This window comes from Arvicola amphibius, chromosome 5 (assembly GCF_903992535.2).
Source record: "Arvicola amphibius chromosome 5, mArvAmp1.2, whole genome shotgun sequence".
Classification (NCBI taxonomy): Eukaryota; Metazoa; Chordata; class Mammalia; order Rodentia; family Cricetidae; genus Arvicola; species Arvicola amphibius.
Window position 1 is genome coordinate 59,778,004 of NC_052051.1, and position 22,678 is coordinate 59,800,681.

At 44.0% G+C, this 22,678-nt stretch overlaps 1 protein-coding gene across 1 annotated transcript in view; it reads right to left on the reverse strand.

The window, feature by feature from the left end:
• Positions 1 to 8,768: 8,768 nt before the first annotated feature.
• Cdin1 (CDAN1 interacting nuclease 1) overlaps positions 8,769 to 22,678 on the reverse strand; it is a 277,760-nt gene continuing 263,850 nt past the window's right edge. Inside the window, exon 11 of the mRNA XM_038330594.1 lies at positions 8,769 to 8,814. Coding sequence (XP_038186522.1) covers positions 8,784 to 8,814 — 31 coding nt within the window. The 3' untranslated portion in view covers positions 8,769 to 8,783. The remainder of the gene's footprint in view (positions 8,815 to 22,678) is intronic.

Here is a 22,678-nt window from a genome sequence, read left to right on the forward strand (position 1 = left end):
AGGGATGCAAGTATGACACTTTGGTGGCTCACGTGTTTTCTTTAAGTAAGAAAGAAAAGGGCAAGAACAGACAATATGATAGCATTTTCAAAACTTTGCTTGGTGATGGAGAGGCAAATGCTTGTAGATATTGTACAGTGCCTGCTAAGGTGTGGGAAACGTGGGATAAACTGGTGGTACCTGCACACCCTTAGATTTTCCAAATAAACACGCTGCCTAGACGGTCCTAACTCTTAAATGCTGACTCCTCCATTTAAAGGGACAATAACCAGGAGGGAGATGGATGATTCAGCTTGATGGGGGAAGAGCTCACTAACCATACAAACTGACACTTGGAAGCAATCCATAGTGGCATCTTAGGCAAGCTCTTCCACGCGTCCCCTTTAGCCAGCCTTAATGGAAACTCTACATGTGAATGAGCAAGAATATAAATTGCTATTGTTTCTTTTATATTGTTAAGTAAAATTTTTATAAGTGCATTTATCACTTTAATTACTGCACTGCTCTTTAAACCTAGAAATAGCATTGCTTGACACAAACACACCGAGCTTGTAAAACACACACCGCTTCCCTCTCCTTTCCCCTGCTCCATTTCCCATGGAATCTTTCTGTAAAAATTCAATATTTGCATATGTTTACTTTAGATGCTCTGATATAAACCCTGACAAGTTCCTCATTTATAAACTAACTCTCACATCAGTTGAGAGGAAAGAAAATGATATTGGCAGTTTCTTCTCCTACTGCTTTCTGTAAGGTAAATGCTGAAAGGGTTTCCTTAATCAGGAGCTCATGTTTATAAAAAGTGTTTTATGGAGTTATTACATTATTCCACAAAGGGTAGAGCCCAGAGCTGTTGAGCCTTGGTTTGAATTCGCAAAGTCATCTTAAGCTCACTAGCTTGGCCAGTCTGTCTCCTATCATGCCAATTTTAACCTTAGATATCTGAAGATGAGTGGCAATCGTAGCTGTGCATTTTCTTGCCCCGCCCCCACCCCATTCTATGACAGAGGGATGATGAATTTGTCCAATTTTTATAGTGCTTTTTATACCCACCTCAGAAGGCGCTCACTCCTATCTCGGGTTTACTATTTAGTATAAAGAGTTCCGATTTGGGTATATTTAAGAAAGACTCAGCTGTCAAACGCAAAGAAACTGGGAATGGTGTTTTGACAACCATATAGTGTTAAAGGAAATACTGTAGTCTGAATAAAATTGCTTATGTTCTCCAAAACAAGAGTAATATAAAAACACTTTTTTTATTTATATGGAAAAGCAAAAGCAGAAATAAACTCCAAAGGTTTCCCTTTCTTCAAGAAATTCCGAGAGAGAGAGAGAGAGAGAGAGAGAGAGAGAGAGAGAGAGAGAGAGAGAGAGAGAGAGCTGCAGTCGCCATCTGTTAAGGGTTGGGAATTGAGCAAAAAGCCACATTTTGAAAGAGAAGAAAAGTCCAGAGAAGGCTGAGTCTTCTACGCTCCCCCTCTCCTGCTCATCCTCGGGTCAGCAGCACACCGAACCCCCACTCCAGCTCCCTGGATGGCTCTGCCCAGTCCAGCAAGGGCCTCCTCGCCGGCTGGCCCTCCCACTCCTGCCGGCCTGTTAACCCGGAGCAGACCCGCGAAGGGAAATGTGGCTAATATCTCTAGCAGCTGTCAAAAGGGGGGCCCTTCCTTCAAAGGGATCCTCCACAAATTCTCCATTAGTCTTGCAGGCCAGCAATTTGATAAGGAGCCTGGACCTCCGCTACAAGTTGCCACTATGCTAAGGGTCCTATGTTGAAGTGTCTAAATGGCCCAGTGGCCCTAGCTAGGCGGGCACCCTGTGGTCCAGGGGCAGGGGAGATGCGGAGGAAGGCGGGGAGCAAGGAGTATCTGACCAGCTGTCATGCGTGCAGAAGACCTCCCCCTCGCGAGAGTATTTACTGCACAGACGAACCTGCTACAAACTGATGGAGGGAACACGGAACAGTTTCTTTTGCAGTGATCAACTAGGGGCGTCGCGCTCGTAGGGAGCCCCCAGAGTCCCACCGGGGCTGGAGGAAGGTGCAGCGCCGGACTCTGGCGGTCAGATCGTGATGAGAATGGGGACCGTCGGGGCAGTGTTTGAAGGGAGGTTTTAATATTAATAGTTTCGCTGTAGAGACAGAAGGGAGATTGCGTCTACTGCTCCTCGGGGCAGACTCTGGGTGACAGGAATGATGGATGATCCGGCAGAGCCCAGCGGCCCCTCCCCTCCAGCCCCAACAGTGTCAAAGCTACTTTAGCTGAGGCTTTAGAAATAAAATAAATAAACAGCATCGCCCCCTTCTCTTCGCACCGCCGCCCCACCCCCCGCTTTCCGACACCGATTTATGGATCATTATGAATCAATTACTGCTCTCAATACTTTCCCATTGGCTTAAATAAAACAGTGGAAAGATGAAAACGTGGGTTTCGGTAGGGGACTTTTTTTCTTTTTTTCTTTTTTTCTTTCTTTCTTTTTCTTTTTTCGTCTGACAGGAACAATCTCAAAATCCATTATCTCATAATCAGAGGTTAGGAGGTGAAGTGAAAAGAAGGGGTCACTCAGGAAGTAACTCGGCAGCGCCAGAGGGGGAGGTGTCGCCCAAACTCTGTCTTTGTGGTATTTGGTTTGTTTGTTGTGTGTTTGGGGTGTTTTGAACGCAGGGGAGAAGGGCTGCGCGTGAGAATCCGACGCCTACAAGTTCGGTGACCTGACCCTTAAACTCCTTTGCCGAATCCTCCTGCAGTGTGTGCCTGAGCAAGCATATCTTGGTGGCCTGCAGTGAGGTCGCACGTGGGGAAAGGTGTGGAGGAATGGACCCGGCAGATTTGCACTTTGTTATAGACAACTGTGCTTGGGCGACTGGGGGGCCGCGCGGGGACAGTCCCCCTCCCGCCAGTCCGCCCAGTCCCGCAAGCCGCTGGCTGGTTTTGTCTTGCAACTATTTAGGATCTGGACAACCCCCCTACAACCCCCGCTCCTGCCCCCACCTCGCCCGCCGGAGGCTTTTCTTCCCTCTCCGGCCTCTGGCGGAGCGGCGCTCTAGGTCCTCGTAGGTGTTTCTATGACTACATTGTGTGTGTGGGAGGGTCAGATGTGGGGGTTGCCCGAGAGAGGGCCGTTCCTGGGCGGTCATTTATCAATGTCACCCACATAATGATTCTCTCTGCAGCGTCCTATTGATGAGGATAATTACATTAGCTCAGAGTGACTGATCAATGAAAAACCACCACACAAAAACTTCTTCACTCCTCTATAATACCAAAAACCGATACAGAAATAACAGAAAGTCGGATTCTCTTCCCTTCCTCTACCCACCAATGGTTCTGCACCCCACCCCACCCCCGCTTCAGGACCCGGGAATAAAGTAACCAAATAGAACTAGGTTTGTTTCCTTCAAGGAGGATGCAGTTTTGCCTGTGAATGCATTTGCTCTAAATGCGTTGGCGTCGTTCCTCCTTTGGTAAAGAATATCAACGGATTTGCTACTGTGAGTGGCTTTTAGAGTGGTCTGTGATTTTCCGTTCTTTTTATTTCTTTTTTTCCCAATTGGACATTTCCCCCCTACTTCAAAAAATGATAGGCAATTCTTTTCATACATCAACGAAAAAAGAAAAATTTAGATCCCGTCTCTAGATTAAAAAAAAAAAAAAGCATTTGCCTTGATCGGGTTATCTTTTTGTCTTTATCATCACAAAGTAGGGCAATTAAAGATGTGATCTTGTGTGGGGATTAAGGGTGGATCCATTATATGGCCGCATAACTCGCTATATTCTCTCCTGAAAGTTTGCAGCTAAATTACGATTTCGCTTTTTCTAGACTTAAAAATCAATATTTTCTCAATTAAAGAGAATTTTAATGCCTTACTTGCGAGTTGTTAAAGGCGCTGTAAATTTTATTGTAATGTTTCTTAGCTTCGGAGTAGATTCTAGAGTCATTTGTTCCCCAGGTCTTTTTTCTGTCTCAGAGATCCTAGCCAAGAACCTTGCACTGGCTTCAGATGAAATAGCAGCTACGAAGGTAAGAAGAGATCGGCAGGGGACCCGGCACTGGGAAGGAACCGTCCTCGGCCAGAGGCTATTGTCTGGAGCATTTTCACCTCTCTGGGTCCTACTTCCCTCAAGTAACAGAAGTGTTCATTTAATCTTTCCCAGAGCAAAGGACAAGCTACTACCATCTGCTCTGGGACAGCCAGAAAAAGAGGTGCATTTCAGATAGATTCTAGATGCTTCCCAGTGCCCCCACCCTTCCTCTTTTCTCTAGTGTACCTCAGAAAGACTCTTTCACAAACTCTGCCATATTTGACGCATGTCCCAGGTCTGGGTCCCGGTTTGCTCCCCAGTCTCAGGAGCACGTACTGTGTTTACAGATGTTTTCTCCTTCCACGCGCCCCACCTGGTAAAAGTTCTCGGAGAGAACTAACTGGTGTCTTAACAGCCCAAGCCTGCTACTGATCTTTCCTGCAAACTTCAAGTCTAGTGACCTGGAGAATGGCTTTGAGAGGAGGTTGCTGAGTTTCAGAAGGCCCAGAGAAGCCCAAGGCCCAGGGACTGGATGAAAAACAAGGTGGAGAAACTTTTTAAAAAGCAAAGCAGAGAGACGGAAAATTGAGCTGTGATGGGCTGTAACGAGGGTGTGGCAGAAAGTGAGTCTTTCTGGCATATTTATAATTTAAGAAGCGATAACAAAGGAATGCCCAAGGATTGCTACTATTTTTTTTTAAACCCAAGGTCTGTTTAAAAAACGAGTCCTCAGAGGTGCCGGGAAGGACCCAGCATCTCAGAGGACCCTCAGAGAGTTCCCTTTGCAGTCCCACTCTCAGTTCATTTGCTGGGAGTGAGTAGACTGGGGAGAGACTCTGTGTGTGGTGAACGATGGGTGTAAGGAAGGGTATGATGGGAAGGGGCACCTACATATAATGAGGCTGCTGTTTTAAGCTGAGTGGAAAAAGAGTGGGATAGACAAAAAGCCACACACACACACACACACACACACACACACACACACACACCAGGGCACTTTAAAATTATTCTCACCTATCTGCCTTCTTTTTATTTGCCTCTCTAACTACACATCGACGGACTCCTATTCATAGGTGGGGAAACAGAGCATCATGCTGAATGCAGACCCACCGGACAGATCCCCTATTTTCAGTAGATTCCTGAAGCATAAGCCCAGACCGTTGCCTTTTTATCCAGGGAATCCGGCTTTGTTAATGTATTTGTACTTTTCTGCTTTGCAGGAAGGAGGAGGTAGGCGGAGGGGGAGGGGAGCAGAGCACAAAGACTTTATCTAGTTCTCACCAAGCAGGTTTCAAAATAGGAACTTAATGGGGAGAAAGAATAAAAATAAAGGCCGTGAGAATTGTGCACCACAACAAGTTTACCAGTCTGCGAATATTTTTTTTTTCCTTTTGAAGATTGTTCTCCTCATATTGAAACATTTTCAAATTTTAATCCTTTAGCAGACAAAACCTCAATATAAATATGACATGGGCCACTGGCAGAAAAACGAACTTAAACTCAGCGCACAGAGGGGAGGGGGTGCGGGGAGAAGAGAGAGCCCTTTCTGATTAATAACTAGCAGGGTAATGTTGAGGGCTTTTTCTGCCCGATTGCCTTTTTGAATTAGAGCCGATTTCTTCACACTTCAATAGTGCCTGTCTCCTTTAAAATGATTGGCAGATCTGTTTCTCTTTTTTCTCTCCCTGAGACTTAATGATGTAAATTTTCTAATTAGTTAAATCATATTGCTTAAAGGGCTAATATTTACCGTGTAAGAAATGATTATTCTGATTTGAACCTCTTGAAATATTTCGAGAAATAACATTTGGCTTTTAGGCTGAGGGATGAGAGGGGGAGGCGCGGATGGCGTGAGGGAAGGCCTGGACCGGCAACATGTTAAATTAATAGTTCAAGTTGAGCTGGGCTCACACCCCAAGTCCGCTTTTATTTTTCAATCAGTGAAGATTTAATTGGCAGCCCTCGGGCCGGGCGATCTGATATTTTCTCATTAGCTTTTCCCATCACTAATCTTGAGTGTTAGATTGGCTTACAGGTTGTCAACATTTGACCAATTTTATTTGAGGGGGGGGGGGTGCGCATTATGACTCCGGGATGTGAGATCTGCAAATAAATCCTGCTTGGATCAGCGGAACTAACAGGCGAAAAAAATGTTGACTATTCATCGTCGCGTCTAATAAGTTGCATTAATGTATATTTCAAGACGGGTGATTATATGTGCGCTGTAAAGACACAGACGAAAAAAGGTCGGTGCGGGAGCACTAAGCTAGTCGAAGTGAAACGTAGATACATTTCGAGCCCAAGGTAAATAACCCGAGTGGAATCTCTGTTGAGGGTTTAGGAGCTACGATCCTCCTCCCCTTCCTCCTGCAGCTGCGTGAAAGCGCCAAGCTGGTGTCGCCTGCTCTGAGCAGCTCGGCCGGATGGTCCACGGATAACGTCAGAGCGCCCCCTGCTGGCCAGCAGCACAGACCGCGGCGGGCCAGCCCCCTGCGAAGCCAATGGTGTTTTTCTGTACACCCCCCCCCCATCCTCCCCACCTACTCTTTCCACCATTCCCACCCTCGTTCGGCTGCAGCAAGGGAATAGCTTGTCAAGACTGAGCATTTAAATGAATAAATGATAAAAATAATAGCAAAATTGGAAGATATCCACACCTTGGCCTCGGGGAATAAACCACCAAGTGCCTTAGCAAAAGAATACTTTTTCTAAATCTCTTTATTCTGTGGTTTTTGCAGTATCTTGCTTCCGCCCTTGCAGGTTTAACGTCCAAAGAAATGTTTTAATGGACAATTTGGAAGTTTTTTTAATTAAAAAATAGATATCTAATAAGGGGAAACCAGGAACTCCTAATAACATTTCTTTAAAAAATCAAACTCCTGGGGAAATTTCACAGTTTTATAAAAAGTCTACAGGAATCCCTTTTGGAATATAAACAGTTCCCAATTTGGGGTGACCCTTTTGCCCACAGTAATGGGACCCTAGCCCATCGAAAATGTGTCTCTTTCTGCGTCTCTCTTTCTTAGTTGTCACCGTATCTACACACAAACAGGTCTTTTCCACGCGTGTTTTTTCCCTGGTCCTACTTTCCCGCTTTTGCTGGATGCAGACGGGGTGGCTGGAGAGCACCCCAACATCCTGCCGGAGTGCGGGCATTTCATCTCACTCCGACGCTTCCGGTCCAGTGCAAGGTGCACCGTTTCAGAGGGCTGGGGTTCGGTGCACAGCGGCATCCTTCCAATGTCCCGATTACTCTTGCCTGGGATTTCTGCGTGGTGTGGAAGGCGAAAGCACACAGGTAACGCGAACCGAGCTCCACCGCCTCTGCTCCTGGAAGAAGGCACAGGCAATGCAGCCCAGTCTAGAAGGGGCTCCCCGCGGCAGTGAGACACCCCCCACGCACACACCAAGCGTATCAAGCCTACTATGCCGCGGAACGACTTTACCTTCTCGGGGAGTTTTTGGTTTTGTTTTTTTGAACCTGATCGTGGGTTTTTTCTGAGAACAATTCTGAGGAACGAGGTTCTGGGGGAGGAAAGAGCGGCAGGCGGGGAGGACGGAAGCAAAAGGTGTGTCTCCTTTCTTTTCTCCCCAGGGCGTCTAGCTCTTGGATTGCGCAATCCGTTCTCTATTCTGGCTTCTCTGCAGATTCCATTTTCACAGCTCAGGTCCCCCCACCCCCACCCCCGTCTGTGGATGCTGGAGGCCTGGGTCAGGAATTCTGGGGCCCCACAGGAAAGGGACGATCCTAGGACAAGGCAGTGATGGGAGACAACCTAGATCCTCTAGACAGAATAGGGATGCTTCAGTGCAGCTGAGCTTGAAATCTTGGTGGGGGCTATTGTGATCACTGAGATAAACTGAAATATGTATTGCCAAGTAAGCTGTTATGATGGGAGGAAACCTGTTTTGAGGTTCATTGCATTCAAAGTTACTTTACAAGTATATTCTTCTCTGGGGAAGCCTGGCACAGTTGACTTTTTGAAAGGTTCCCTTTAAGCTCCGAAGTGTAAGAGAAGTTACTGCACAGCACATGGGCTGCCTTAAATATGTGTGCATATAGGTCTATGCACGTACGTGGAATGCATAGCTGTCTAGGTAGCTAGATAAACACAATAAAACAAACACAAAAAGGCAGTGGGCCTCACTGAAGCTGAACCCCGAACAAGAAGTATTTCGGCAATATACTCTCATGGATGGAAGACATGTGGAAATCCTACTGTGTTTGCCTACGTTCAGCTTAATCAGAAAGGGAGACATTGGCAGTCTGCTCAATGTTCTAAGTAAACTGATGCAAAGGTCCCCCAGAAGAGACAGAAAATACCCTGCCATTAATCTTAAACCACTGGAAGATTCTGATTGAAACAATGAGATCACCAAGACTTGGCTTCTCAAATGCCTGTTAAACAGTCCCGAGCCTATATTGTGGCAACAAAATAGGAGAGATAGTGTTCTGTCTTTAAAAGAAAAAAAAAAACTTTGTTTTTGTTTTGTTTTAAAGACGAAGAAAGGAAAAATCAGCTAAGGAGCCTGCTTTAAACACCCGGGATCTGCTGCTGCTGGTCAGAGATTGTCCTCCACTTCTGGTTTTCTCAGCTAGGCTACAAAGGAATGATGCCTCCACGGGATGGAAAGGAAGCGCTAATTCCAGGTGTTAGTTCCCCTCTTCCTTAGAAGAGCTTAAGTTGTTCTTTTGAAATGTTCAGAATTTTGCAGTTGAAAGTCGAGCAGATGTAAAAGACGGTTCCTGGTCCACAGCTATCAGCCGGCTTCTGTCACTTGAGTTCGCATGCTTTCGTGTCACATAGAGAACATAGGAAAGAGAATTAAATATCAATATTGTGTACTTTCAAGTAACTCCCTCCCCCCCCCCAGGCCTGCATTTGGTTGCTGCCACGGGAGTGGTGTTACTATTTCCCCTAAGAACCAGAATTCCATACTAAACAGAAAAAGAGGGCTGAGCACTCAATCACTGATCCTTCTGACAAAGATGCAGCAGCTCTTTGCCCCTAGAGTCCCAAGAAAGGATGTCCCCACACACGCAAAAGCCCTTATGTTTTCCTTAGAGACTTGAGTTGCGTGGATCTTTCAGAGAGATCCTGAATAATGAACATTAAAAAAAAAAAAAGATGAATGCTGAACAAAGAGAAGCAGGTAGCAACAATAACAACATCAAAAAGATAAAATAAACCGTGCTAAAGAAAAATATTTTTCAACCGTGCACAATTCCAGATGCCGCACAACCTCTCTTACTGAGCGACTCGCTCTCCCGCGGGGAGAATGTGCGCTGGAGCTCTCTCTCTCCGCCAGAGACTCGGGGAAACTGAGGGTGTCCGGGAGAGGGGGAGCGGAGACCTCTTGGCAGCCTGTTCTTCCCACCTGTTCCCTACGCCCCAAACTGGAGCGAAGTGGCGTCCAGTCTCCAAGTGGCTCTCACGGGAGTGTGTCGCCAAACTAAAGAGGAAAACCCAAGCAGGTCCCCGCAGGCCCAGGAGCCTGCCAAAGGGAAAAGACGTAGGGGACACCACTGCCTGTCTGGCTGCCCCGTCGGCCGCCTGCGCCTGGGTGGACAAAAGCTCACAGGCCACGTTGGTGTCGTAACTGCTGTGGCATTCGATGGAGGGAGCAGGCGCTGTAGTGTTGGTACGCGCGCGCGCGGGACACACGTGCACTTGTGTCTGTATCAAGCCTCCGCCGTCAACTGGGAAAGTTCCCGACCCTACGCGCTCCCCTCCACAGATCCCATCTCATCCTCCACCTGCTATCTACGTCCCCAGGAGCCACACACGGACAGGTGTGCCCGCCTGCAACCGCGAAGCCTCAGGGGAAAGACCCAGGCAAGGAGAGGTGGAGGCCACAGGATGGGCGGGGTCAAGAAGAATGATGGAGTTCCTCGAGCTTGGATGTTCCTACTTTCCAGCGACTGTCGCTACACTCAACCTTTCCCGCTCAGATCTACGGGGTCTTAAAGGCAAAGAGATTGCTTCTGGCAAACGCTGGGCTCTGGGAAACCTCGGGGGTTGTCACAGACTCCTGAGACTGGGCAGGCTCGGCTTAAGTTCGAAAACACGGTTTTAATTTTCTTAATGAAGGCACGCTCTAGAGCTCAGCTGGTAATGGCTGTGCCGAGTTTAATAGACTTCTGTCGACCAGCAAAAGACGGATAACTATCGGTTATAAGTAATCTGCTCTAATGCAATTATTTTCCCAGGTTCAAAAGTCATTCTGCAGAGAGGGCAGGAGTGAATTAAGCTCCCAGAGGACCGTGGACGCAGGGCACGAGACCGCCTGAAACCGGATCTGAACCTGTTTGGAGAGATATTTGAGTTTGGCAGTGGCTTGCAAGGCTTCTCTGACCTTGGTGTCCCCACCTCCCCTCTCTCCTCTCACACATCCATCTTTCTTCCTCCATTGTTGGTCCCTCTCTCCTCCTCCACCTCACTCTTCCTTTCTCCCCAGCGCTTCCAGAGTGACTCCTGTTTGGGGGTGGGGTCGTAACCCAGGCTGTCTATTGAGTCCGAAGTATTTCTCTCGGAGATGTGCTCACGCGAAATCACTATTGGGATGTCAGGAGTGGAAGTGGGATTGTGTGTGATGTTTAGAATAGCAGTGTGGCCACGCACACACCGCTAATATATATTTCTAGCTGAACGTGGAACCAAGCCCATCCATGTCGCCATAAAGTTAGCCTACTTTGAAGCTTTTACACAAATTATCATTCCCGGCAGTTTTTATTTGGCATTACCCAAGCTCTCCTCAGCTATCTACTTCACTTGGCCTGAAACGCAAACCTCAGGAAACCGTGATTTAAAGATATAAAAACTAGCAGGAGTCATATTCTTCCTTCACACAGAAACCAAGCCAGGAACCCAGTGTGCCCAGAGGAAGCACTGGAGAGCCTGGGGCTTCTGGCAAGAGCGCTTCACCCCCAGATCAGCTGCAGGACAAAGGAGACTCTTGGGAGAAGTGTTAAATGAGCCTAAACCCAAGGTGCCCATTCCAGACCCCAGAACACCACCACCCACCCCCAGAGTAAGAGAACTTTGGCTTAATTGGTATGAAGTAAAGCCTACTCCTCACCTCGTGTGTGTGTGTGTGTGTGTGTGTGTGTGTGTGTGTGTGTGCGCGCGCGCGCGCGCGCGCGCATGTATGTGTGTGCACCATGCCCCACCCCCATTTCTTCCTTTCTTTTCAAAATATAAGCAAGCACACAGCTCTAAAGCTATGATCTTCTTTCCTAGGCCCCAATCCCGTACCCATTTCCATGCCTTCTACAGCCAGAAGATGAAATAAAGCTAAACTCCATGTATACCCTTTCTCAGGTCCCCATAGCTGAGGGCACAGCTGGTATCTAGTCATAGGAAGTTGGGAGCAGCAAGGAGGGAGGCCTTCTTAGCTCCTGGCCCTGTGGTACACACCACTCCTGGGGGGAGTCAGAGTTCTGCAAGAGGTGTGGGCAATTCTGCTTCTCTGCCTCTCTCCCAAGCTCTATCTAAGTTCACGGGTCCTCAGGTCTGAAGGATTCTTGGGATTTGCAGATGCTGGCCAGGGTGAACACGTGGGATTTGTCATCTAACTGAAAGGGACGTGGCCTTGGATGGTCACCAGCCAAGAGAACCATATTCATTGACTCCCCAAGTGCTCAGACTCTAGTAGACTTTAATTAAATCGTGGAAAAAGCACAAGAGGTCACTGGCCATGCCCAGGCCCACTCTATTCTAACAGCCTTGTATTTGGATGGTGCTGGGCACAAAGAAACTTCCCTTGGCTTCGAGGGCCAATGTGGCACAAGGGAAGCGGCAAATACCACTCAGCCTCACTCTGCCCCCCTGTGACAGTCACCTCTAGGTTTACTATCCAATCAGAGGGCAGGCCTGCAGCCAAAAGAGAGTAACAGGGAAGCCCAGAAAGCCCCCAGGCTTTTGCTCTGGTTTCCCTAGTAGAAGAGCGGAGGAAAGAGCCAGTCTGCCCCCAAAGTGACTTTTCTAAGTTCCCTTTTAGATGGGCACAGTTGAGAAGGACTTGCTAGAAGCTAAGGCAAACCTGTTAGTTATCCTGTATTGCTAAGGTGTCCATCTTCGCTCTCCCCAGCCAAAACAACTTTTCAAGGCATATGGGGACACTTACTGCTTCTCCTCTAGAGTTTTGTGCCCCTGGACCCTCTCAGTCCACCCAAACTCTGAAGCAAAGGAGAAGACTGTCCTCCTAAGGAGGCCAGGCTCTCCCTCCTTCGCGTGTTTGCCTTCATGTCAGAAGGATACTCACTGATTTTCCTCTCGTAAATATGGGGTGAGGAAAACATTTCTCTTCCATTGTTTTTGCTGTGAAATAAACATATGATCACATGCACATTGTGTTTAGCATTGTCTAACGTGGGCTGGCCTGAACATGGTACTGATGTGGGATTCCCCTCTGTATGCTGGGAATATGTTTTATTATCATTTGTTAATGAAGAATCTGCTTTAGCCTATGGCAGGGCAGAATATAGCTAGGTGGGAAAACTAAACTGAATGCAGGGAGAAAGAAGGCAGAGTCAGGCATACATCATGTAGCCGCCCAAGAATCAAGAGGTGAGGTAATAACATCTTGAGTTGTAAAATATAAAATAATAGAGTCGTGGTAAAATATAAAATAATAGAAATGGGTAAATTTAAGATGTAAGAGTTAGTTAATAAGAAGCCTGAGCTAATAAGCCAAAAAGTATGTAATTAATATTAAGTCTCAGAGTGGTTATTTGGTCTAGGGGGACCAGGAAGATGGAGAATATCTGTAGCTTCAGTACACTCTTAAAAACAAAACAAACACAGAAAGAGGGCATCGAGCACCTAAGACTCCCTTCCACCACCTTCCCAGATAAGATTACTGGCCATTTTATTTATTTTGAGGCAGGGCTTACTGGCTATCCTGGAACTTGCTGTGTAGACCTGGCTGGCCTCTAATTCACAGAGATCCATCTGCCTCTGTTTCCCAAGTGATGGGATGAAAGGCGCGTGTTTGTCACAATACTAGGCAAGATGTGAGCATGGCAACTTAACCTTATAATTCTAGCACTCTAGAGAAAACGCTGAGGCAGGAGGTTCGCCATGAGTTCCGTTCAAGACTATGCATTAAGAGCCTTTCTCAAACAAATGAGAATCTCAGGTGACAAGAGCACCTCCAACAATACTCGTCAAATAATATATGGTCACATCCTGACATTCCCTTAGAAGATGTGTGGGCTGACCACATGATTTCAGTGCTGAGCCCTTTCTGCTTCTGTACTAACAGAGCTTTCCCAATCTTCATACAGGCTAAGTGTTTGCTCCCAGGGGTGCTTTGCCCAGCACAGCAGTGTGAAGGCATTCATTCATACTTTTCAGCTCATTCACAAGTGTTAGGACTTTAGGTTCAAGGGGATATAGAGTCAGGTCATGGACTATCGACAGGTTCATACAACCTCGATCACCACAGTTTGTTCTAACTTATGTCCAACCTGATTCCCTACTATTCTCAATAAACTGTAAAAAAAAAAAAAAAACCCACTGAGAGCAGACAATACCCAGCCTCTCCTATGATACATTTGTAAAATCATGTCCTTTAAGCCCCCAACCCACTCCCAACGTCCCTATGGAAACCAAATTCTTTCCAATCAGATTGAGAAACACAACTATCATGTTAATGCAAGGCAGTTGCCTCAAACACCCATCAATGGTTAGGAAATTCTGACAACCTTTCTAACATTTCTCTGACTCGCCAAGCAGAGATCTGCAGGCTTGTTCAGAAATTCCCTGGATACGCTATGGTCACCTTCCAGATGAAGGCAGACAATGGATAAGAAAGCAGTTTTCAAATATGTAGCTTACAACTCATTTTTCTTCTCTTTGAGGCAGGGCTCCCGATGTAGCTCCTGGCTAAGGGGGATTTCAGTCGTCAGCCTGGCTTGCACTTGCAGCCCCTCATCTTCCTCAGTGTTAGCACTGGATACCTGCACCAACTATTTGTTTTGTTTTTGTTTCTGTTTTCAACCATTTGTTTCTAACATCCACCTCAAAGTTTTTCTAGGCACTGTTTAGTAGATAACGAAGTTCTCCAGACTCGTGCAAGCCACATCTGGAAACACTTCCTCTGCCCTGCCCATCACCCGCCCCCACCAGAGAAAGCAATAGCCTAAGGACCCACCCCCACCACCATCATATGATAGCATCAGCTTTTAATCAGTGAAAGGCACTCCTATTTAAATTTACAGGATGGCTCTTTATTTCATTTATCTTTCCTTTTGGAGGAAAGCGAAACAAGAGCACCACCCTTATTAATTATAAGATTGATGGGGTGAAAGAAGCCAAATGAATTTGGCTTGCAAATTATTAGCGAAGGTATGAATATGTATGAGTGTGCCAGGAACTGCAGTCATGAACCCTGGGTATCAAGCTTGGGAGACAGTCAGACCAATGCCTTCCGTGAGGCTCAGCCTTCCCAAATCTGACATGACATAAATGGGAAACTTCTAAATTAGACCCAGGGTGGGCTTCCGTCAAATAAGTTACCTCCCCCCCTCCTTTTTTTTTTCGGTGTGTGGCTAGCCGTGTTAAAGATGAATTCATTTCCAGAGCCCCTGTCATGAGTATTAAGAATCTTTTACAATGAAAGGCAGATAAGTTGTTTGAAGATGATCTTTATGTTTTTCTTACTTGATATTCATCTATTTTCAAGTTTTCTGTGAAGTATTTGTGCTCTGTGATTTTAAAATTTAAAACTGTTTTCATTCAGTGTGAAAATACTGGAAAGCTAAAATATTCCAAGCATAGAGAAGGTTTAAATAGACAAGACTAAGGTATGTGTGTGTGTGCGTGTGTGTGTGTGTATACTTACATATACATATATATGATATGGCCAAGCATCCTTTTAATCCTAGAACTCAGGAGGCAATGGTAGGTGATTCTGTGAGTTTGAGGCTAGCCTGATCTACACAGTGAGTTCAAGACTAGCTAGACCTACAGAGGGAAAACCCATCTCCAGAAAAGAAAGACAGTAAAGGAGTCAAAACAGGGATTGAGAAATCTGGAAGACAGACAAACTCTCTTCCTCCCATTTAGACCTGGCAAAATTTCTTGAGCTCTTCGGAAAAGGTGCCAGAGGTCTGGCACAGAATCAATCTCTTTATTTATCCCTTTCTGCAGGGTGTGTGAGCAGGGGCTGATTGAACCCTGTAGAAAACGGCTCCCTGTGACACCAGAGTCCACTTTGAAAAGTGAGACAGTTGTGTCAAAACAGAAATACTAAGTCATTTAAAAAATGCTCCTCAGATTTTCTGGACAAAAACAAAAGGCACTCAAGCACATGTTCTCCCTCCTCCACAATCAGAAGTGGATGTTTGTGATAAATGGTTGCTTTATGCATATCCTGTCTCAATGTGTATCTTTTCTGTAAGGATGTAATTTTTTTTTAAAAAAGCGATACCACCGACAACAATTCTCTTGAATTCACCAACCTTGAAATTGATGCATCAACTATCAATCACTTTCTGGAGATACAGTGAAGCACGTTCAACATTTGTTAATCAATAGTGGCACACACTCACATCTATGCTGCTGGGTTTAAGTGCGCTTCAGCAAGGCACTGTCACACGTTCCTGGAACATTCTATGGGTCTGCCATCTGCTTGTTACATCCTTAAACCAATGAAAGTTCAAACTAGAATGTTCACTAGAGATTTCAGAGCTGAAAGGCAGGCTTGAGGTCATTTGGTGTGATCCCCCTATTGTTCTGACAAAGAAGTGGGCTTTTGAAGATGGCAACTAGTCCAACTCAAAACTTACTAGCTCTGGGATCTGAAAAGACCCCAAGGATCTTAACTTGAGGTTAACTTTTCTTATTATCGGGTGCCTTCCCATTTTCTCATCAGTAATTGTAGTCTTTAACACTAACTTTTCTGCTAACATTTTCCCTGCCACTGCAATGGCATGGTGATTCTTATTAAATAGTAATAAGATATTGACTGGCCTGCTTGCCAATATGAAGATTTGCTGTTGATCTGTGATGCCCAGATCGATCAGCTAAGAATAAGGTCTATCCTCCACCTTCGCTATTGGCACAAAAAACAAACTTTGTATTAATAGAACTACAACCTTCCTTATTTATTGGTTGTACCTTAGCCCAGTCAATCAAGTTAGAAATAGACATAAATAGGTGTGGCAGAAGGAAATACTTCAAGATCTACAAAAATATCCACTAGGGTGATTTAAACATAGCCAGGGTTTCTTGGCTTCCACACATAGCTTCCTTATTGGTAAGTCTCACACCTCATTCTTCTTCAGCCCAGGTTAAATCCCATACAGGCTCTGTGCTTTTTATATTAGGGGGCATCTTATTCAGTTCTGAAATGATCTTCTATTTATGATGGCCTCTTCTGTCACCTTGCTATTTCTGTAGCTTGCTGTCAGAAATGTCACTCAAGATTTCCTTTGCGTTGCTCTTCATCCGCTGTGGTAGTGACTGGGATGCTTTGATCCACGTAGCTTCTTCTTCCTCTATAACTTACAGTGAGGGCTGGGGACACTGCTCAGCTGTTAAAGCACTTGCCACAAAAGTGTGAGAATCAGAGTTCAGATCCCCAGAACCCACAGAAAGCCCAGGTGGGTATGATGACTGTCCTATAATTCCAGTGCTGGGGAGGTGGAAACAGGATCGATAGCTAGCATATCCAAATAGGCAAGACCTTGCCTGAGCACATAAGGTGGAGCATATTTTGCTTTGCTTTGCTTTGGTTTTTTGAGACAGGGTTTCTTTATACAGTCTTGGCTTTTCTGGAGCCCTTTATGTACACCAGATGGAACTCAAACTCACAGAGATTCTCCTGCTTCTGCCTCCCCAGTATCGGTATTAAAGATGTGTGTCAGGTAAAGTGTATTTGAAGAAGGCTTCTTATGTCAGCCTCAGGCTTCCAGTGCACTGCCCACACACATGCTAAAGCTCATATACACAGGCAGGTCACACATACACACAGTTGAAAAAGGTAATGAGTGCTTTTGTTTTTGGTCCCTCTCCTTCTTCCTCAGCCTGAGGTCTATCTTCAGTCTATTAAGGGACTATTCATGACTTCTCTCTGAGGGAAAGCTTCTTATCCCAGTAACTTCCCTAAGATTCAATGTCTAACTTTTGTGGGAAATGTTTACATATAAATATTTGGGGGTGTTTCTTATTTTTTTTTCTTTTCTTTTCTTTTTTTTTTGAGACAGGGTCATTCTACATGTCTTGGAACTCTCTGTGTAAACCAGGCTGGCTTTGAACTCTCAAGAGATCTGCCTGCCTGATGTGGGATTCCCATCTGTATGTTGTGAATATTATTGGTTAATAAAAAAAAACTGCTTTGGCCTATAGCAGAGCTATTAGCGAACAGAGCTAGATAGGAAAAACTAAACAGAATGCTGGGAGAAAGAAGGGCAGAGTCAAGGAGAAGCCATGTAGCCCCACCAGAGACAGATGTGCTGAAACTTCGCTGGTAGGCCTCGACCTTGTGGTGATGCACATATTAATGGAGATAGGTTAAATTAAGAAGTAAAAGTTAGCCAATAAGAAGCTAGAGCTAATGGGCCAAGCAGTGATTTAAATAATATAGTTTCTGTGTGATTATTTTGGGGTTGAGCAGCAGGAAGCAAACAAGTGGCCTCCCTGCAACAATTGGTGCCCAATGTGGCCAACTAAAATCTACTTAAAACCTGAGAAAGCTTAAAAGGGAATTCTAGACACTAAAAAACAAAGTTTAGCAGCATTTATTTTCTTGAATGGGCTTTACTTGCTGGTGGCACAATGTGGCTCCTTTAAGAGAGGTTTTCCTGATTCAAAACCTGCAGTTTTGAAATACCAGCATTCTGGGCCATGTGCTAAATCCACACAAAACCTGAGAGAGTTTAGGAAGTAATTCTAGACACAAAAAGAATAAAGTTAATCATGGCTTCTTGGTAGCATTTTTTTCAGGTGGGCTCTTTTTACTAGAGACAAGCACATCTCATTTAAGAGAGGCTTCCTGATACAGCTTTAGCTGCAAAAACTTTGCAGCCCTTTTAAGAGAATCTACCACAAAGCATTTAAATGGTGTTTATGAATAGCTAACAGCATGCTTCTTGGTAGTGGCAGGCACCTTGAAAAGCCATAGAGTTGTGGCAATAAACATGGCTCCACCAGTACCTCTGCCTTGAGGCTAGACTCTCAGAAAGCTAAGGAATTGGCTCCTTCAAAGCCACGGCTTTAATCCTAGCCATATTGCTTAGCAAATTAAAGACTCATGTGGTCAGAAAAAAGAGAGATATACAATAAAGATAGATTCAAAGATAAAGAAAACTTCTAAGTAGTTTACTGTGTGTTTAAAAATTTATGTAGGCTTGGGAGAAAAAAAGGGATAAAGTCCTTAAAATAAAAAAAGAGAGAGTCGTTGGGTGTGATGGCACACAACTTTAATCCTAACACTTGGAAGGCAGAGGCAGGTAGATCTCTGTAAGTTCAAGGACAGCCTGGTCTACAGAGTGAGTTCCGGGACAGCAAAGATACACAGAGAAATTCTGTATCAAAAAAGTCAAAAATTAAAAATAAAAATAAAAGAAATAGAGTTTAAAATAAAGCCACGTAAAGAAAAATACACAGAGAGTCTGGATAGTATATGTTATTGTGTTGCTTTTGAATTGTCTGATGGCTGAGGAAGGAGCAACAGCTGCTAAAAGATATATGATTATAAATGCTGCTGAATTAATCTAACATATATATTTTGAAAATGCCTTGACTTTAAAATATAAGTCAAAAGATATGTTACTTTGGAGAAGAGGTTTTGCTTTTGTTTCCACAGGAAATGAGAGGCTATGGATTCATTCTGGATTAAGAAAAGTCAGTTTAGATCAAGGAGGACCCGCTGAGAAATCTCCAATAGGAGCAAATGGCCCAGATGTCTGAGTTCTACATCAAGAATAGATTCAAGACTGCTCTCTGAGATGATCAAGCCTCACAGGATACTCCAGTCAGGACTTGATCATAATTAAAAATTTTCTTTAGGTCCCCATAAGACTATCAGTGTCCCCAATCAGCAGGAAGTAGCCTGGAAGACTATGCTCACATTCCCAAAAAACTGGATTATGGATGTTTGCCTTTGGTTAGAATGTTGGTTACAAGTTGTTATGGATAATGGTCAGGAGAAAACATAAACAAAGGAGATTCAATTCAAAGTTCCTGTTTAAAAAAGGGGGGGGGAGTGCCATGGGACAATGGTCTGTACCCTGTCAATTGTATTTTAATAAAATGCTAATTGTCCAGTAGCCAAGCAGGAAGTATAGGCAGGGCAACCAGGCAGAAAGTAGAGGCGGGGCAATGAGAACAGGAGAATTCTGGGAAGAGAAAGGTCAGTCTGCAGTTGTCACCCAGATATAGAGGAAGCCAGACACAGAGCAAGCAGGATGTGTTAGCCTCGCCCAAAAAGGTACCAAGCCACATAGCTAACACAGACAAGTATTCTGGGCTAATATAAGTTATAAGATTTAATAAGATGCCTGAGTTAATATGCCAACCAGTTTATAATTAATGTAGACCTCTGTGTGATTCTTTGGGACTTAACAACTGTGGGACTGGGCAGTACAGAAACCCCTGTCAGCCCCTGCCTCTGCCTCCCAAGTGCTGGGAGAACCTGGGGGTGGTTTCTGAATCTATGATTAGGTTAAAACCCAGACAGGAAAAAAAATCTTCTAATAAAGAAAATTTCAAAGAAAGAAAAGCAGATATTTGATTTTTTTAACACACATACACACATATGTGTATTTATATGTATATAATATATATTATATATTAAAGCCTCAAACTTGTGAGCATTTAAACTTTTTCTCAATGATTTTACCTTTACTGTTTCCATTTCATTATTTTTTCATGAATATGATAAATGGTCATTAAGTCTAAGCATTTTTATTTAATGTTCATAAAAACTGGTAAGTTTTCAAACAGATGTGGCCAGATACGGTTCAGTGGATTTAGTGGACTTCTCATACAAATGGAATAATAACCATACGGAAGATGAATTTTATGCCCTTGTTTACTTCTTCTAGAATGCACCCTTATTATAATTACAAATAGTGTTTATTGCGTGTTGTGTAATATACACACCATTATCCAGACACAGCGCAAACCTTTGGCTGATCATTGCCATCTAGACTCCATAATCTAAGGTAGCACTGAAAATGCAAAGAATTTTATTCATGGGACAAATGAAAACAGAACAGCAACAGATGATAAAGAGAAGATGTGTAGAACATGAAACCTTTGCTTTTTAAGATAAGAGTTAAGGTTATTTATATGATTGGTGAGAAAGCAATAGAAGAGAAGCTCTATAAACTAATAGAGAGATTATGGATGTGAGATAGGGAAGAGATGCATTAATGGGAGGGCACTGTGAGAGCGTAGAGACTAGAGGCCAGAAAATAAGTTGCTTTTTAAAAAAATGTCAGGTGCTGTGGCACACACTTTTATTTATTATGGATACAGTGTTCTGTCTGCAGGCCAGAAGAGGATGCCAGATCTTATTACAGATGGTTGTGAACCACCACGTGGTTGCTGGGTATTGAACCCAGGTCCCCTGGAAGAACAGTCAGTGCTCTTAACCACTGAGCCATCTCTCCTGCCCCGAGAATAAGTTCTATAAAACCCCAAAGCCACTTCTCCAATGAGATAAGAAAATGAAGGTGGGAGGGTGTGTAGTTTATACACTAGTATTCTAGGCTTAATTCTGGTGCTATGAAAAAATCAAAAAAAAAAAAACCAGAGGAAAGGTCTGTTTGGCTTCTACTCAAAAATTACAGTCCAGCATACTTGGGAAGTTAAGGCAAGAAATCAAGTAGTTATCCACATCACATCCACAACCAGGAGCAAAGAGGAAAAGTGCATCTTGCCTGCTTGCTACTCCTCTAGCTTTCTCTACTCCTATACAGTTCACAGCCCTGTCTATAAAATGGTGCTGCCCACAATGGGCTGTGTTTTCACACATCAATTAGCAGGCAAGACAATCTCTCGCTGACATGGCCACAGGCCAACCTGATCTAGATAGTTCTTAAATAAGACTGTTCCCAGATGACCTATGTCATAGCAAGGTGACCGTGAAAACTAAGTAACACAGGGAAACACTCAAAGAAATGTGAGTGGGAGAAGTTATAAAGACATAGGAACTTAGGGTCAGGTTCTGGGTCTTGTTGGATATTTGTAGACTGTGGGAAGATGTTTTGCTGCGATTGGTGTAATAAAAAGTTGAACAACCAATAGCTAAGCAGAAAGTATAGACCAGACTTCCAGGCAGAGAGAACTCTGAGAAGAAGAAAGGCTGAGTCACCTGTCAGACACAGAAGCAGGATGGATAGTATGTAGATGAAGTAACGAGCCTTGTGGATGAATGTACATTAATATAAGTGGGTTAAGTTACAAGAGCTAGTTGAGACAAGCCTAAACTAAAGGCTAAGATTTCATAATTAATAAGAAGTCTCCATGTTCTTATTTGTGAGCTGGTGGTTACAATGAGAAAGTACTGGTACACATGGCACCCAACATGGGTCCATATATTTTCCACATAGAACCTGAAAAAAGCTTTTAAAAAGTTCCACACACACAAAGCCAGATGAGGTTTTCTAGTCCTGCAGTCTCTCAGGCAGGCCACAGCATACAGAGGTGTGGATTAAGCAAACCAACAGCTTGAGCAAACCAGCGCCATGTGTAGAGGCACATGGTAGGTTTAAAGCTTGGTTCATGTGGTCAGAGTGGCCCACAGGTCTGCAGTAAGGTGGTCTAGACTGAGAAATCCTTTAAACGGATACAATGAAAAGTGGGTATAGAAAGTCATAGAAAACCGTAGTGTAAAAATAATAAAGTCTTTAAAGAAAGAGTAAAATAATATAAAAAGAATAAGCCACATAATGATGGGAAATACACAGGACATCTGCATCCTGTATGGTGTTTTGTTCACTTTGAATTTTTTTAAATGCTGATGAGCAAATGCCAGATACTAAGAGACATTGGATTATGGAAGGGACTGTTGACTAAATCAGCTTATATACTTTAGAGATGTCTTGGCCTCACAGACTATTCCAGACAAGACTTCAGATGAGCTCTACTCTTTCCCAAAACACAAAAACTAAACAAAGAATAATACAGCCAATTCTCCCAAGACTTGACCATTGTCCCAATTTTCTCGGGGTCCCCCAAAGATGATATCACTCCCAGACAACAGGAAGTGGTATAGAGAGCAAAACGCCCACATTCCCAAGAGGAAGAATGGGTGATATTTGATATTTCTATGGGTGATAAATGTTTGTCATCACTTAGGGGATTAATTGCAAGTTGTTATTGGTCATAATCAGGGAGAAAACTAAACAAAAGAGGTTATATTCAGGTATCTTTTTCTAAAAATAAAAAGGAGGATACAGAAATAATAGGATAAAAGGGTAGATTATTGAATCTACTTTTAAACTATCAAACAACTATTAATCTCAAATATTTTACATTGGTACAGATTTTTTTATTTTGATACCAACTTATGGTTATTTTTGCTTTAACATACTGTATATATGTTTCTACTTTTGTTCAAGGGATTGTACCTATGCAGCTCATCTAAAAATATAATGCATAATTAAGAAATACAAGTTAGAAGTTAGTTATCTATAATAA